The sequence below is a fragment of the Pristis pectinata genome, chromosome 11 (genome assembly GCF_009764475.1).
Source record: "Pristis pectinata isolate sPriPec2 chromosome 11, sPriPec2.1.pri, whole genome shotgun sequence".
NCBI classification, from domain to species: Eukaryota; Metazoa; Chordata; class Chondrichthyes; order Rhinopristiformes; family Pristidae; genus Pristis; species Pristis pectinata.
The window spans coordinates 34,764,971-34,782,684 of record NC_067415.1 but is presented as its reverse complement, the minus strand read 5'-3'; the positions used below and the strand labels follow the sequence as shown (position 1 = coordinate 34,782,684).

The 17,714-nt window shown below is 40.7% G+C and overlaps 1 protein-coding gene across 3 annotated transcripts in view; it reads left to right on the top strand.

The window, feature by feature from the left end:
* LOC127576305 (cytoplasmic dynein 2 heavy chain 1) overlaps positions 1 to 17,714 on the top strand; it is a 380,433-nt gene that overhangs the window by 259,606 nt on the left and 103,113 nt on the right. For 2 of the 3 annotated variants that reach the window (XM_052026809.1, XM_052026811.1), the window contains 4 exons: positions 4,574 to 4,684; positions 11,021 to 11,176; positions 12,611 to 12,686; positions 16,022 to 16,233. In XM_052026809.1, the coding sequence (XP_051882769.1) occupies positions 4,574 to 4,684; positions 11,021 to 11,176; positions 12,611 to 12,686; positions 16,022 to 16,233 (555 nt within the window). The remainder of the gene's footprint in view (positions 1 to 4,573; positions 4,685 to 11,020; positions 11,177 to 12,610; positions 12,687 to 16,021; positions 16,234 to 17,714) is intronic. The other variant, XM_052026810.1, reaches the window with a different exon arrangement.

The following is a 17,714-nucleotide window of genomic DNA, read 5'->3' as shown; positions in this document are numbered from 1 at the left end:
CCTGCCATTAATCTGGTTTTCTGCCTTCAAATTCAATCTCCTGAAGTATATCACTTCACTTTTCCAGACTGAACACCATCTGCCACTTCTCAGCCCAGCTCTGCATTCTAGCAATATCCTGTTGTGATCTACACCAACCTTCTACATTATCCACAACACCACCAACCTTTGTGTCATCTGCAAAGTTACTAACCCACCCTTTCACATCCTCATTCAAGTCATTTATAAAAAATCAAAGACCACGGGTCCCAGAACAGATTCCTGTGGAACACCACTGGTCACCAACCTCCAGGCAAAATACACTCCATCTACCATCATCCTGTCTTCTATGAGCAAGCCAATTCTGATTCCACACAGCCAAGTTTCCCTGGATCCTATGCCTCCTGACTTTCTGAATGAGCCTTCCATGAGGAACCTTAAAGGCCTTACTAAAATCCATGTACACCACATCCACTGCTCTACCTTCAATGTGCTTTGTCACATCCTCAAAGATGTCAGTCAGGCTTGTGAGGCAGAACCTGCCCCTCAAAGCCATGCTGACTGACCCTAATCAGCTGATGCTTCTCCAAATGCCCATAAATCCTGTCTCTAAGAATCTTCTCCAATAATTTGCCCACCACTCAAGTAAGACTCACTGGTCTGTAATTCACAGGGCTATCCCTACTCCCTTTCTTAAAGGAATAAGATTTGCTACCCTCCTATCATCTGGCACTACTGCTGTAGCCAGAGGACACAAAGATCATTGCCAAAGGTGCAACAATCTCTTCCCTCTCTTCCCATAAGCTTGGATAAATTCCATCTGACCCCTGTGGCTTATCCTGATGTTTTTCAGGAGTTCCTGCACATCCTCTTTCCTCATGTCAAGATGACCTACCGTATCGGCCTGTTGTACTCTATGCTCACAGACTTCAAGGTCTCTCACTGGTGAATACTGAAGCAAAATATTCATTAAGGACCTCCCCTACCTCTTCCAACTCCAGGCACGTTTCCCTTTTTATCCCTGATCAGTCCTACCCTCACTCTAATCATCCTTCTATTCTTCACGTGTAGAAGGCCTTGGGGTTTTCCTTAATCCTACTCGCCAAGGCCTTCTCATGCCCCCTTCTAGCTCTCTTAAGTCCATTCTTAAGCACCTTGCAACTCTCCAGAGCCCTGTCTGATCCATGCTTTCTAAAGCTTAGGTAAGCTTTCTTCCTCTTGACAAGATATTCTACGTCTCTTGTCAACCATGGTTCCTTCACTCTGCCATCTTTACCCTGCCTCAATGGGACAAACCTATCCAGAGCACTATGCAAATACTTCCTAGACACCTCCACATTTCCACTGTGCACTTCCAAGAACATCTGTTCCCAATTTACACTCCCAAGTTCCTGCCTAATAGAATCATAATTCCCCCTCCCCCAATTAAATATTTTCCCATATCATCTGCTCCTATCCCTCTCCAAGGCTATGGTAAAGGTCAAGGAGTTACAGTCACTGTCTCCAAAATACTCTCACCAAGAGATCTGAAACCTGATCAGGCTCAATGCCTGGTACCAGGTCCAGAATGGCCTCTCCTCTCCTTGGCTTGACCACATACTGTCAGGAATCCTTCCTGTACACACCTAACAAACTCTGCCCCATCTATCCCCTTTACATTAAGGAGGTGCCAATCAATATTAGGAAAGTTGAAATGACCCATGACAACAATTCTGTTATTTTTGCCCCTCTCCAAAATCTGCATCCTGATCTGCTCCTCTGTGTCTCTGCTGCTGTTGGGGGTGGGGGTCAGTAGAATACTCCCTATAGTGTGATTGCTGTCTTCCTGTTTCTGACTTCCAGCTGCACTAACTCAGTAGACAATCCCTTCAGGTTGTCCTCCCTTTCTACAGCTGTGACACTGTCCCTGATCAGCAAAGCCACTCCCCCACCTCTTACCTCCATCCCTGTCCCTTTTGAAACATCTATACCCCAGAACATCCAGCAACCATTCCTGCCCTTGTGACAGCCAAGTCTCTGTAATAGCCACCATGTCATAGTTTCATGTACTTACCTATGCTCTGTTCATCACCCTTGTTCCCAATACTTCTCACATTAAAGTAGACACTTCAGCCCATCCAACTGACTGCAATTTTGCCCTTTCAACTGCCGAGCCTTCCTCAGTCTTTCTACATACTGCATCTACTTGTACACTAAAGGCACCAACCTCTGACTGATCACTGATTCCTATGCCCCTGCTGAACTAGTTTAAACCCTCCCCAACAGCTCTAGCAAACTTGCCCGCGAGAATATTGGCCCCCTCCAGTTCAAGTGTAACCCATCCCTTTTGTACAGGTCGTACCTTCCCCAGAAGAGAGCCCAATGATCAACAAATCTGAAACCCTGCCCCCTGCACCAACTACTCAACCACTCATTCATCTGCCAAATTAACCTATTCTTACCCCCACTGACATGTGGCACAGGCAACAATCCAGAGATTACTACCTTGGAGGTCCTGCTTTTCAGCTTCCTACCTAGCTCCCTATATTCCCTCCTCAAGACCTTATCTCTCTTTCTACCTACATTATTGGTACCAATATGTACCATGACCTCTGGCTGTTTGCTCTCCCCCTTCAGGATGCTGTGGGCCTGATCCAAGACATCCCTGACCCCAGCACCCAGGAGGCAACATACCATCCAGGAGTCTTTCACATCCACAGAATCTCACAGCAGCCCCCCTTACTATGGAATCCCCTATCACTACCGTTCTCCTCTTCTTCCCCCCCACCTTTCCTTCTGCACCACACAACCAGGCTCAGTGCCAGAGACCTGGTCACTGCAGCTTTCCTTTGGTAAGTTGTTCCCCCCAACAGTATACCTGTTATTGAGGGGAATGGCTACAGAGGTACTCTGCACTACCTGCCCATTCTCCTGACAGTCACCCAGCTACTTGCCTCCTGCAGCTTAGGAATGACTGCCTCCCTGTAGCTCTTGTCTATGAATACCCCATTCTCCCATAGGAGCCAAAGGTCATCCAGCTGCAGGTCCATTTCCATAACACAGTCAGTAAGAAGCTGGATGCACCTCATGTAGATGTAGTTATCAGGGAGATTGGAGGTCTGTCAGAACTCCCACATCTCACAAGATGAACACACCACTGACCCTGGAGCTATTCTAACTACTCTGGCCTGGCACTAAAGGAAACACCCAAAGCAAGCAAGAAAGAAAAAAACTTACCTGAGCCTCCACCTCTTCTCGCCATAGCCTCAGTACTCCTACAATGGCCGTTCTGCTCATACCTACCTTCCTTTTATTTGCTGCTGTTAATTAACCAATCAACTAGTAACAATTTGCAAGTGTGCCTTGGTTAGACTCCTGCAAGTTGAAACTCACAAGCACACATACAGAGACTTACTTCTTTGGAGGATTAGAGATTACACATATATGGGAATGCATGCTTCACATTATTGTGGCGTTGCCTTCATGGATAGGAAATGATTTTATTCTCTGAATGTTTAGCTTATTTGAGATCAGAACCATTGCAAGTCATTATTTGATGTGCTGGGAGTAGCTAGGTATTTGATAGCATGCATCAGGTACAGTATCTTAGCTTGTATGAAATATCATCAAGGAAGTGGAAGGCATAGAAAGCATTCAAATACTGCAGAATAAACCTCCAGAAACTGAAAAAAGAATCCACTTCAACTAGAACAGGAGGGTTCATACATCAGTACTTTCCATAAGCTAGAAATACATTGCTAATACAATTAGGTCATCTGTATGATTTTAAGACCCACTAGTAAACAACATGATAATGGATCTTGAAGGCTGAAATGCCCAGCCGATTTTCAAATGTCATCCACCTGTTCTCAAATGATAAATGAACGTCTTGCAGTTGCAATTGCCTAATTGTACATGGGGCCCAATTTTCGGTATGGATTTATTTCGTATCTAAATCCAGAGGTCTGCCTTAACACAGTTAGATATTCACATCCACCAAAGAAAAGTGCAGTTCAATTTTTAGGGACTTGAGCTGTATAAAGGATGTCCTATTTTGATATGCTACAAATGATTGTCTTATATATATAAAAATTCTTAATTCACAGTATAATATTTATTAAGTTAAAAGTTTTAATGCATTGTTTCATTATTTTAATTAAAATATGTCATTGTTGTTCTTGAACGATATGTGTACATTATACCAGATCTCAGATGCTTTTGGCCATCTCTGGAGGAGTGCAGATTTTATTTGCTGCCTCCAGGAGGCATAGGCCAGATATAGCCATTTAGATAAATCATCAGAAGATGTTCCTATTCTCATGCTTTATTCTGCTTGATATGGCAAGTCTGATCTTATGTCTATATTTTCTTCAGTCCTAGCCTGGGGAAAATCTTTCCCTAACTAATGCATGGTGAGTGATGGCTCTGGGCAGAACTGGGGCAAGTTGATGTTTTCCAGGAAGAATTTCCTTGGTTACTGCCCAGCAGAAGCCTAGTCTTGGTCAGTTGGGGTAACAAGCTGGCAATCTCTGAAGACTTTTAATAAATAATTGTCAATAAATAAGTAACCAAAAATAAAGATTGCAATTTGTCAGTAAGCTAACTTTTTTTTTAGGAGCTGAACAGACTTGAACCTCATACGAATTTCCGTCTTTGGCTTACCGCTGAAAGCCATCCAAAGTTTTCTCCAATATTACTGCAGTCTAGTCTGAAAATAACATATGAGGTAAGTAAGTGATAACTGATCAATGTTATATTCAGTGGGAGAGATGCTATTAAATGGCTAGGTTGTGTAGACAAATTCTGTTCTCCATCTTGCCTGGATGATGACAATACAGTGGTTATGAATATATTGCACAGAAGGCAAGCACTAGTTGCCCTAGTTCTGACAGAGGCCATTGCCTGTGTTAGGAAAAAATGACTGCAGGTCTCAACTTTTAAATTGCATGGTAATCTCTGGTTGGCTCAGGAGACATCAGCCATTTGGCTGGCTTCCAAATCTATCACTAGGTCTAGGGCTTAGGCATTTGATAGCATGCATGGAAGTTCCAGACATTAAATGATTGTAAGAATCTCTGTCATTCTGTTTTCTTTCCTCACATCGATGTATTACCTTCATGAGCCCTTATTGTATATGCAACAACCTGTCATGTAGTATCAAAGTAGGTTTGTTTTGTAAATCCAAAAATACTATGAGGTTTGGGCTTTTTTCTTTCTTGACGTTCATCAACAAGGGCCAGTTGAGGTGATATTTCTTGGGGAATGGAGATGTTAAAGACCCAATAGTTAAAAAAGGTGTACAGCCTCAATTGGTCAGGGCATTGAATATAAAACTTGGAAAGTCATGTTGCAGACATATAAAACTTTGGTTAGACCACATTTGGTGTATTGTATGCTGTTCTGGGGCCACTTTACAGGATGGAAGTGGAGGCTTTGGAGAGGGTGCAGAAGAGGCTCACCGGAATGTTGCTTAGATTAGAGAGTATTAGCTATAAGGAGAGGTCAGACAAACTTGGATTGTTTTCTATGGAACATTGGAGGCTGAGGGGTGACCTGATGGAAGTGTATGAAACTATGTGAGGCATATATAGGGTAGATATTTAGTCTTTTTCCCAGTGTCACAAACCAGCAACAAAAGAAACACACTGAGCATGATTTAGTGTTAAAAACTATTTTATTAATCACTACTTATGATAATACGTAAAATAAAAGTAAAAATGTTAGTATGTTAGAATTCAAAAATGTTAAACCTCTAACGTTAACCCCAAAACTAAACTTGTCGTGTGTGTGTGTGACAAAGTCCAAAACTCCCAGTTCCTGAATGGTTCTTAAAGTTCAGTTCCGCAAGCCATAAGGTGAAACATGAGCAAGGGCTTCTTCAACAACCACCGTTGTCTGAAGATAAGATGTAGATGTAGAAAAACATAGAGAGAGTACATACGAAATCCAAATGTTCCACGATGGAACCCAAACGACACTTCAGTGTTTACTCGGTAGTGACTTCCTCACCCCGAAAAGCATCCGAACCGTGGTCGTCCACATACAAATACCTGTTTCCTTCTACAGGTCAGCAACAAAGTGAACTCCACCGGATTACTTCCATACGTGGATTTCAGTGGCAAACACAGTTATTGTTTCTCATCCATCGATAGAGAACACTAGCAGGCTGGTGTCTCTCTCCCTTCTCTCTCCCTCTCTCTCCTTCTTCTTCTTCTAACTCCTTCAACAACGTCATTACGTCCTTTATCTTCTATTGACGTAAGCACGCCCCACACACGCAAACACACACACTCTCTAAAAGGGACTTTCACTGAGTCCGTAACACCAGGGTGAAAATGTCAAATACTGGAGGGCATAGCTTTAAGGTGAGAGGGGGAAAGTTAAAAGGAGATTTACGTGGCAAGTTTTTTTTTAAATACAGAGTGGTAGGTACCTGGAATGCACTGCCAGGGGAGGTGGTAGAAGCAGATATAGCAATATTTAAGAGGCATTTAGACAGACACATGAACAGCCAGAGAATGGAGGGATACAGACCATGTGCAGGCAGATGGGATTAGATAAGCTCGGTGTCATGGTCGGCGCAGACATGGTGGTCCAGAGGGCCTTTTCTTGTGCTGCACTGTTTTATGTTCTACAAGGACATGTGTAAATCATCTGCATATTAAAGTTGTGAGAATTTGTGGAATATGAGAAGGAGATATCTTCAATGGCCTCTGGTCCTTTGTTAGCCACAGGCTCAATAATGGCTGAGTTCATGAACCCAAGCACTCTTCTAAGAGGATAACAGCATCTGTGCATGGTTGGGCAGACTGATGTTACTTATGGTGGTTTCAACCCACCTTATGCATGAGATTTGGAAAAGTGTTGGGGTTGTGTGTGTGTGTGTGTGTGCGCAGGTGTGTGTGTGTTTATTATGCTTACTTTGGTTGGTAAGGTGTATAAAGTGTGAAGTGTGCTTGTGAATGTTGGAGTGGTGGTACTGTGTTGGTAGATGAGCTATAGTGCTGGTTCCACTGACCTTGACCAGATTTGTGAGATCTTTAAGTCTTTCCTGCCTTGTGACCAGTTTCTTAGGGGCATCAATCCTGCTGCTGACCATGGTGGCTACATCTTCTGGAGGGGCAAGCTGGGAGAGAAATGCTCTCTTCACAGTGTGCGTTTCCCCATCAAGAATTTGCTGGCCTGATATCTCTGTAACTCCCTCTGCAGGATTCATGAATGCCTTATTTGGCTCATTCTGACATGGAACCAATACACTATTGTCATCAGTGCACAAACCCCAATCTTGGAAGCTTCAGGTGAGGACAACAGAGGCTTCTTCGATCTTGGAAAAAATCCTGGCCCACATCTCACAGGGAAACAAACTGCTCGTCCTGGGCAAGTTCAATGCCAGGGTGGGAAGAGTCGGAATCTTTTGGCAAGGCTTGGTTGTTGAGGAAGGAGCACGGAAGACTAACTCCAACAGAGATCCATCTCCTTCCAAAATACTTGGAACACAACACATCTTTGTTGAGATGAACATCTTATTTAGTCAGAGGGACAAACACAAGTTGTCATGACAACACCTCTGGTCCAAGCACTGGTACCTGTCAGATTATATCATTGTCTGAGTGAGGGATGGCAAGGATTTCTGAATCTCCCTCACCATTACAAGTACCCATCACTGCTCAACTGACCACCACCTAATCTGCTCTATCGTTTCCATCAACATGCCTCGAAAACATCAGCATCAACAAAAGCTTTGTCCTTATAAAATTGATGTCAAAGCTGTCAAGTACACCACTAAGGTAACAACTCTGACAGTGCCTCATAAACAACTTGTCTATGGCCAACCTAGAAGAGGTTCAGAGTGTCTAAACTTACGGGCTGCCCTGGTCAAACATAATTGACCCCTGTGAAGAGACTGTTGGCTTCTTTACCAGAAAGGGCAAGGACTGGTTTGATGAAGTTGACCAGGAGATTGAGAATTAACCATAATATATAAAATGTTCCTGGACTGGAAGCCCCACCATCCCTCAAGGTAAAAGAAACAGCTTATCAGGATTTGCAGAGGGATCTTGATCAGCTAGGTAAGTGGGCCGAGGAATGGCAAATGGAGTTTAATTTGGATAAGTGCGAGGTGTTGCACTTTGGGAAGACGAATGAGATTAGGACTTTCTTAGTGAACGGTAGGGCCCGGGAGAGTGTTGTAAAACAGAGGGATCTTGGAGTACAAGTACACGGTTCCCTGAAAGTACCATTGCAGGTAGATGGAGTGGTGAAGAGGGCTTTTGGCATGCTGGCCTTCATCAGTCAGGGCATTGAGAAAAGAAGTTGGGATGTTATGTTGCAGTTGTACAAGATGTTAGTGATGCCGCATTTGGAATATTGTGTTCAGTTTTGGTCACCCTGCTATGGGAACGATGCCATGAAGCTGGAAAGAGTGCAGAGGAGATTTACAAGGATGTTGCCGGGACTTGAGGGACTGAGTTATGGAGATAGGTTAAGCAGGATGGGACTTTTTTCATTGGAGCATAGGAGAATGAAGGGTGATTTTATAGAGTTGTATAAAATTATGAAGGGCGTAGATAGGGTGAATGCATGTCATCTTTTTCCCAGGGTTGGGGAATTGAGAGCTAGATGGCATAGGTTCAAGGTGAGAGAACAGAGATTTAATAGGAACCTGAGGGGCAACTTTTTCATCCAGAGGGTGGTGCAGATGTGGAATGAGCTGCCAGAGGAAGTGGTTGAGGCAAGTACATTAACAACATTTAAAAGATACTTGGACAGGTATATGGATAGGAAGGGCTTAGAGGGATATGGGCCAAATGCAGGCAAATGGGACTAGCTTAGATGGGAATCTTGGTTGGCATGGACCAGATGGGCCCAAGGACGTTTTTCCATGTTGTATGACTTCATGGCTTTATGACTCTAAACAGCTGCATAGGCACCTAAAGGCAGCAGTCCAGCAGAAAACTCATGGCATAAAGAACAGATAGTGAAAGGACAATTGCAAGAGGCTCAGCAACTTGCTGATGGCCATGATGTGTGCATTCTACAGTACTATCAAGGCCATCTATAGCCCAAACACCCAAGACCCCCACAGCGGTTAGTGTAAAACTATTATAGTACCAGCGATTGGGGTTCGATTCCCATCGCTATCTATAAGGAGTTTGTACATTCTCTCCGTGACTGCATGGGTTTCCTCCAGGTGTCCAGTTTCCTCCCACATTCCAAAGACATACGGATAGGTAGGTTAACATGGGTATAATTGGGCAGTGTGGGCTCATTGGGCCATAAAGGCCTGTTACCGTGCTGTATAAATAAAGTTTAAAGTCCACCAAGAGCTAGGAATGGAGACAGAGAGGCACTTAGAAATGGGCAGAAATTGTCACCACTGATGCCCACATCTCAAAAATTGACTTAAGAAACACAACATTTAGCTGAAATACCAACGTGATCATGCTCAAAGATAATCCCCAGGATTTAGAAGGTAGGGGTTGAGTAATTGTAATATCGCTGGATTTCAAGAGGAATTTGTTAAGTTGTGTTTGTGGAGAATATCATTGATTGGTACCTATTACATACTGCATGGGCCATGCATCCAGGATATGCTGCATGTTGCATAAATTGATTCAATATTTCAGGAATTATAAATGGAAATGAATACAGTGTAATAATCGGTGAATTGCTGACCACGTGAAGGTCATTATTGAAGCGGCTAAAGTTAATTGGGCTTAAGGCAGTGTCCTAAATAACTCCCCAGTAAAATCCTGAGGCTTTAATGCTTGACCTTTGTTAATCATAAGCATTATTTTTTCCCCTTGTATACATCCTCACACTAGAACATTTTCTGTAATCCCCCTGGTTTAAGTTTTACCAGGGTTCTGATATGTCACAGTCATAAAGTCATAAGGCAGAGAACAGGCCCCTCTCTATGCTGACCACTGAGTATTTATCTATACTAATTTCATTTTCCAACACCTGCCTCATAGCTTCTATGCCTTGGCGAATCAAGTTCTCATCTAGGTGCATCTTAAATATTTGAGTGTCTCTACTTCCACCACCCCCTCAGATAGTAAGTTCTGGATTCCAATCATTCTCTGGGTGAAAAAAATTCTTCCTTTGTTCCCCTGTAAATCTCCTACCCCTTACCTTAAACCAATGAAATCTTGTTTTATCCACCTCTGCTGTGAGGAAAAGTTTCTTACTATCTTCTACCCTCATAATTTTGTATCTTAATCGGATCCCCCTTCAGCCTCTGCACATCAAGGAAAAGAAACCTAATCCATTCTATCATAACTGATATGCTCCATGTCAGGTAACATTCTGGTGAATCTTCTCTGCATCCTGTCTGATGCAATGATGTCCTTCCTATGGTGTGGTGAGCAGAACTGCACAGAGTGCTCCGGCTGTGGCCTAACAATTGTTTTATAAAGTTGTACCATAACCTCTCTGCTCTCGTATTCCATGCTCTGACTAATGAAGGCAAATGTCCCATATACCCTCTTAACCACCTTAGTTACCTGGGCTGCCGGCTTCAGAGATCCTTAGACTTAGACACGTATGTCCTTCTGTTTCTCAATACTACCATGTTGTTGAACACAGCCACGAAATCAATGACATTTGTTATCTCATAAGATTTGATTTTGGACAATTAGAAGGAATTTTAGGTCAACTGAGCTAAAGCACTTTCTCTACAATAGCAATTTATTAAAAAGGAGATTCATGCTAAATATTTTATTGTCTATGTTCAACATTCCTAAGCATTAATATACTGCATACGTTACAAGCAATAGGGCATTGTAAAATTGACAGAATCAAAAAAGTGTTAAATCAAAAACATGTTATCTGCATTTAAATATATGTGATAGTTGACATAAACTTTTCTGCAGTTTTTTTCTTTGATAGGAGAAGAATTACCCAATATCAGTAACATTATTTTTAAGGCATATATTCCTCCACCTTCCGGATCAGAATCATAACTGTTTTGGAAAATGCATAATTGTGATGCAGTAGCTTGGTTGGATTTTTATGATTCTATTCTTCATATTTACTCATTGCTTTTTGCTTCATCTAACAGGCGCCACCAGGTTTGAAGAAGAATTTAATGAGGACATATGAGTCCTGGACATCAGAGCAAATCGCTAGGAAAGGTGTTATAGAAAGAGCACAATCCCTCTTCAGTTTGGCCTGGTTCCATGCTGTTTGTCAGGAGAGGAGGAACTACATTCCTCAAGTATGTGGTTTAGTTTCAAGCAAACATTTATATCAAACCAAATGTTTAAACTTTAATCGTCTTTAACATGGGACAAAACTAGTGAATGATTTCAAGTAAATGCAACAGTTTTATAATGTATTTAAGTTCATTTTCCAGTATTTTGAGATTTTTGATTTATATGGGAGACAGAGGTGGAAGGATTTCACTGCAGTTTTTACGGTGGCATAGTTTTATGCATTAGACTTAACACAGACGAGACACTTAAGGAGCAAAAGCAAGAGGATTAAGAAAGCTTGAACATAAGGATTGATTTTCGAGCAAGCTTTAAAGCATGGGAGACATTGTAAGGCTCAAGGTGGGAGTTAACAAGAGCAAAGCAAATATGGTTGAAGTCTGTCGCCGCTAATGGAGTTAAGAATGGGTTGCTGGATAGGAGGTCAGAATTAAAGTCTCAAGAGCACAAGCTGGGACATGAAGAGCAAGGAATGGGGAGACCATATAGCCCAAGGTATCATGGACTAAATTCCCCCTAAATGCTCCAAAATGAGGAGTATGCAAGATATATGAAAAACACTTATGATGCTGGAGGAACTCAGCAGGCCAGGCAGCATCCGTGGAGAAAAACAGGCGGTCAACGTTTCGGGTCAGGACCCTTCTTCAGGACTGGAGATAGGAAAAGGGGAAGCCCAATATATAGGAGGCCAGAGCAGTGATAGGTGGACAAAAGAGGGGAGGTGGGGTGGGCTCAAGGTGGTGATAGGTAGATGCAGGTAAGAGATAGTAATAGGGAGGTGCGGGGGAGGAGGGGAGAGCAGATCCACTGGGGGATGGGTATATGATGTCATACATGTGTATCAAATGGAAATTGCATTAATGGTACAAGGCTGGAAGTGACTGGTCAAATTTCTGGAGTGCTGCAAATGACCTCGAAATGGTTAGTTTCATATTTCAGTCTGGAAAAAAGATGATATTTCAATCGCATAGCACTAAAACAAAGAGGCATTATGCAATTTCTAGGCTGTAAAACTGTAAAATCATAATCAGGGAAAGTAGAAGCATATGGAAAAATAGAAATACAAATTTTGTTCCCAGAACAAAACAATTGTGCTTCTCTGATGTGAGTAATATTAACTACTCAATACTTTTATGCATCTTATGGTAATTATCAAATTGATAATACATGTTGATAGTCACACTGACAAGGAGATGGAACTATTATTTCTGTTTGGCTTTTAAACAATTAAATAGCTTCAGGATATTTTTAATGGTATCTACTGTCCATTTCACAAAATTCATATTTCATCACTTCTAGTGAAGCAGAACCATTATTCACCAGAATTGTAACAATGCAACATTCAAATGAGTCATACAGTTTGTTCTGGCAAACAAATGGGTGTTGTAAAAATATCAGAAAAAATTATTCCTTTGTATTTGTATATACTCTTATTTAAGGGTTGGACCAAATTTTATGAATTTTCCTTGTCGGATCTCCGAGCTGGATTTGAAATAATTGACAGACTTTTTGAAGGTAAGCCAGTTTCTAATGAATTATATGTTTTACTTGGTATGGTTAACCATTTCCTAATCGCTAACAAAGAATAGTTAGTTTTGTATAGTTTTTAGTTCAGATGTTAATGATCCTCGAAGCTTATGTAGAAAGTTAGTGGTGGAAAAATGGATAAAGTATAATAACATACATGTAAACAATGATTATCTTCAAAGTTATATTATCCAAGCAGTTTGATAGGAGCATACCAAAGACTAGTAGGTGAGATTACAGGTATCTTTGTGACACTTAAATGGGACACACTTGCACCTCCTGACATACAATGCATCCTTAAATAATTCAGTTCATCTTATGCTTCTCCTCTGCTGAGGGTGATATGGCATTCTGCCTTTGATAATGACACAGTTGGACTCTGAACAATTAAAGGGAAAACCTGTTGACTAGGTGAATGCTCTTGTTGCCTGCTATTTCAAGAAAAAACAACAATGCGGATGTCAAACAACATCTGTGGAAAGTTCTGAGGAAAGGTCACTGATCTGTAATGTTAACTGGTTTCTCTTTCCATGGATGCTGCTTGACTGGCTGAGTTTTTCCAGCATATTTGTTTTTGTTTCAGATTCTAATCTGCAGTTTTATTTGTTTCCCATTATAATTTGCAAGTTTGGAGTTCCAGGATTCTGGGTGACTCCTGCATCCAGTTTAACTGCCTTCAAACCTTCTGCCAGTGTCCTAAAATATATTTGTAATGAGATTTGATTTACTACTCCAGGATCATTAACAAATGTTCTGAAGGAAGGTTTAGTTCTTTCTATATGAACTCATAAAATTAAATATGAATATATATGTGTCCACTAATTCTATGCTGGAGGTGAACTTGAGAATGCCTGAGGAGCCAATGGTGCAAAGCTACCATCCACGGGATTATTGACTGAATGCCTCTAAGTTGCTTTTTACTTAGGCATCTGGTGTAAAGATTCCTGCATCTACAAAATGTGTGGCAAATGTTACCTCTTCTAGATGCACAAATCTTTAGCCCAATATAATGTACTGCCCTGCACTAACTACCTACATTTCTGAAATACAGGGGATTTTCTCCAAAATATGTATCTTGGGAAACAGAAAAAGCACACAATATATTGGGGGGGTGGGGGGGGTGCATAAAAATACATTACTATATCGTTGTTGTCTGTTGGAACTGATTTTGCTGTGAGTTTATAAATGTTGCTTCTACTCAGTATTTTACTGTATTTTCCATTTTCTTTCTGCATCTTTCTTTATTGTTTCTGGCCATTTACAAACTTGGTTTTGTAGAAATAACTGCAATATTTAAATGTCAATTATCAGAGGAGGAGAATCACCAGGATGTTACCTGGATTTTAAGACTTTAGTTAAGGCAAGAGATTGGATAGGTTGAGCTTATTTTTCTGGAGTGTAGGAGGCAGAGGGGTGACCTGATAAAATCATAAGAGGCATAGACAGGGTAGCTATTAGAATCTTTTTTTGCCGCGGTATGGGTTTCCAAAAAAAAGGAGGGCATTGGGTGAGAGGAAGGAATTTTAAAGGGGATTTGAGGGGAAAGTTTCTTATAAAAAGTGGTTGGTATTCGGAACTTGCTGCCAGAGGAGGTGGTGTAGTCAGATGCTATCACTATATTTAAGAGAAATTGAGGCAGGAGGATGCAGACTTAATGAGGGCAAATGGGATTAGTGTAGATGGGCTAAAAGGTTGGCATAGACGAAATAGGTGAAGGGCCCGTTTCTGTGATGTGCAACTCTATGACTCCATGAATGAATACAATTGAAAATGCACAGTTATCAATGAACACAAGCCGAAAGAAGATATCTGTAATCCTAGAATATCCTGAGTATTAGTAACAAATTCTCAGGTTAGTTACAGAATACTATTTGTGATTACATGTTTCTTTTTCATGCTGATAATTTAAATTATGCTGTGCATCCAAAATAAATTATCTAGCATTTTCGGTGACCATCTGTTAACTGCATACTTGTTCATGGCTGGCCATCCATGTTTAATCTAGGGGATGATTGATAATTGTGCTACCTTACTACAGTAATGATTAACACAAGTGAATTGTAAAGTATATATGTATTGTTATTTGCATAAATTTTGATATTCAGGAACACTCAAACTATTAAGAACTAGAGCCATAAATTTTATTATCTAATATGAGAGAGGTTAATTTGTTCTGACAATATTTCATGGGATATTCTTCTGTTCACTTGAAAAGGCAGATCTCCTGTTCCAAACATTATCAGTATTTCAGACTCAAATTTTAACTCTGATGGGATCAGATTGATCATTGGATTATAAAGTCATAAAGCATGGAAACAGGCCCTTTGGTCCACCAAGTTCATCCAGCATCATCAAGCATCCATGTAGACTAATCCCCATTTTATTCTCCCCTCATTCCCTTCCACTCCCTCCAGATTCCAGCACTCACCTCGGGACAATTTGCAGTGGCCAATTAACCTGACAACCTGCATGTCCTTGGGATGTGGGAGGAAACCAGAAAAGATGGAGTATGGTCAGGATCGAACCCAGGTTGTTGGAGCTGTGATGCAGCAGCTGTAGTAGCTGTGCTACAGTGCTGCCCCATTTTGTAGATTAAGACCAGGAAGATATTTCCAGACCTCTTTGTAAACTTTTAGTGAACTATCCATCTAATCCTTGTGGAAAATCCTACCTGGTAAATGGGTGAGGAGATTGGGAATGAGATTTTGGGTATCAGCAGAATGCTGCCAGAGAGCAGACTGGTGCTAGTGATCTGATGTTGTTAGGAACTGGGATCAGCAGTGCATTGCAGTAAGGAAAGGGGGAAGGTAGGCCAGTGCAGCAGGACTTATTTCTGAGGGTTTTTAAGTGCAGTGTTCTACTCCTAGCCCATTAAAGGGAGGAAAAATTAAATGCCTACATCCCTGGTCTGCTTTTGCCCACTGATTCATTTGTCAACAAGATGGTCTGATGAGGATTTCACCACTATTCCCAGTGCAAACCTTAATATAAAATTGCAGTGAAACCCTAATGACTTAATCGTCAAACCAACACAGCATACCATTGCATGTATGTACCTCATGCTACTACTGAAAACAGCAGGATAAAATTACACGTTTCAGGAAGGGCAATGGAATCAGGAGGAGGTATAAATTGATGTCCCAATTTTAACTTCTTCCCTATATCATCTTCCCCAAGTCTTGGCTTTTGTGTTAACAAAATGTGCAGAAACTAAACATCAATTTAAAAGTAGAAAATACTGGAAAGACTTTGTAGGTCAGCTGTTACAAAGAAACATAGTTAATTTTTCAGCAAGTTGATATTGATTTTTTTGATGACCTTAGAAACAAAGGATGTTCAGTGGGAGTTTGTTCGTGGTCTGTTGAAAAATGCCATCTACGGTGGACGCATCGATAACGTATTCGATCTACGGGTTCTGAATTCGTATCTAGAGCAATTTTTCAATCCCAAAGCAATTGTTGGGTCACAATCCCGGAGCAAAAATGTAGCATCATTTCCATCATCCATCACTGTGCCTAAATCCTGCAGCATTATGGTAGGTGATGTTAATAATGTATGTATATGCAAACAGTGGAAAGTCTCCATCTGGCAGGAAATGACATTTTGATTTAATTTTTAAAGCTTCACTGCAGATGACATTATTTGCCATTGAAGAATTTCTTTAATAACAAACTTTAAACAGCTGGCATAATTAAAGAGCGCTCACTTAAAATAAAACATGCACTCAGACTTTCATGCTTTGATGAGGTAAACTTGAATGTCACAGTGGGACATATTACTTATCACAATGTTCAAATATGATGGACCATTGGTCTCGACTTAGGACAGTGATTGCAATTAATGTTACAATTTGTTTGAATTGTATTTGATATAGATCATTTTAATGTAATCCATATTTCCTTTTGGTCTGTTGTGCAAATTGAGCTTAACGTCACTTCCACTTCTCTGGAGAATTGCCCCCCTTTTATGTTGATCTGCCACTTCTGACATTTGGTATAGTTCTATCTCCATAATTCCAACTGGTTACTGATCATGTTGTCAGATTACTTGTTCAGTATTATGATGGGTCATAAACTTCATCAGCTCAATACCTGCAACAATGAATTTTTATCAAAAAACTTTCAAGCTACTGACTGGACTCTTCTTCAATCATTTTCTCCCCTTGAATCAGTTTATTTACATTCAATCTTGTTTGCAAACAACATATTAGCATGTTCACCAGGCTTCTGAAATTCAGTTCCATTGAAATCACTTGCATATGCTACTATATCAAGCCTTTCAATTACCAGACTGAGGGTGAACTCCTACCATTTGCTGCCTCGTTCAACCCTGAGCTAAGATCAAAATGCCAATTTTGTACCCTTCATCAGGATTGCATCCTTTATTTAAATCTGCACAGAACCATTTGTCAAATCCATGGTGGGCAATAAGGAAATGTAAGATTTGTTAAATTAATACTTTGCATCTATTTCCACAGTAGAGAAAGAATAAAATGGTGCAAGTGAACATTAATGGATTTTGTACAAGTGAAAAACTATAATTAAGAAAGGAAAAGATGGACAAATCTCAGGAAATTGATGGTCTTCAGTACGCATATTGAAAGAAATAGATGAAAGTTATGACATTAACTACATTTATGCATTTTGCTTTTGTTTGCGAAAGCATAGATGCAAGTCTATAATTTAAAAATGTGGCAAATAAACTACATAATTACTCATCTGTTTAGAGCTGTTGTGATGAAATAACTGTAACCTTTCATCAGATATAGACATTAGCTTTTGTAATATCTTGTTCCTGGTTATACAGTTTTCCATCCATTGAAATACCATGGGTAGAAATATGTCCTTGCATGATACAACAGCATAAAACATTGGACTGCTTCCAAAATTCAGTTCAATCGACTTAAAGCTGATGAAAAGTCTCCTTTTTCCACAGTGCAACCAATGACCAAGCTCATATCACAACATGGGGTTCATGGGTTGGTCATCTCTACCTAACTTAGATGGGTAAGTTGGT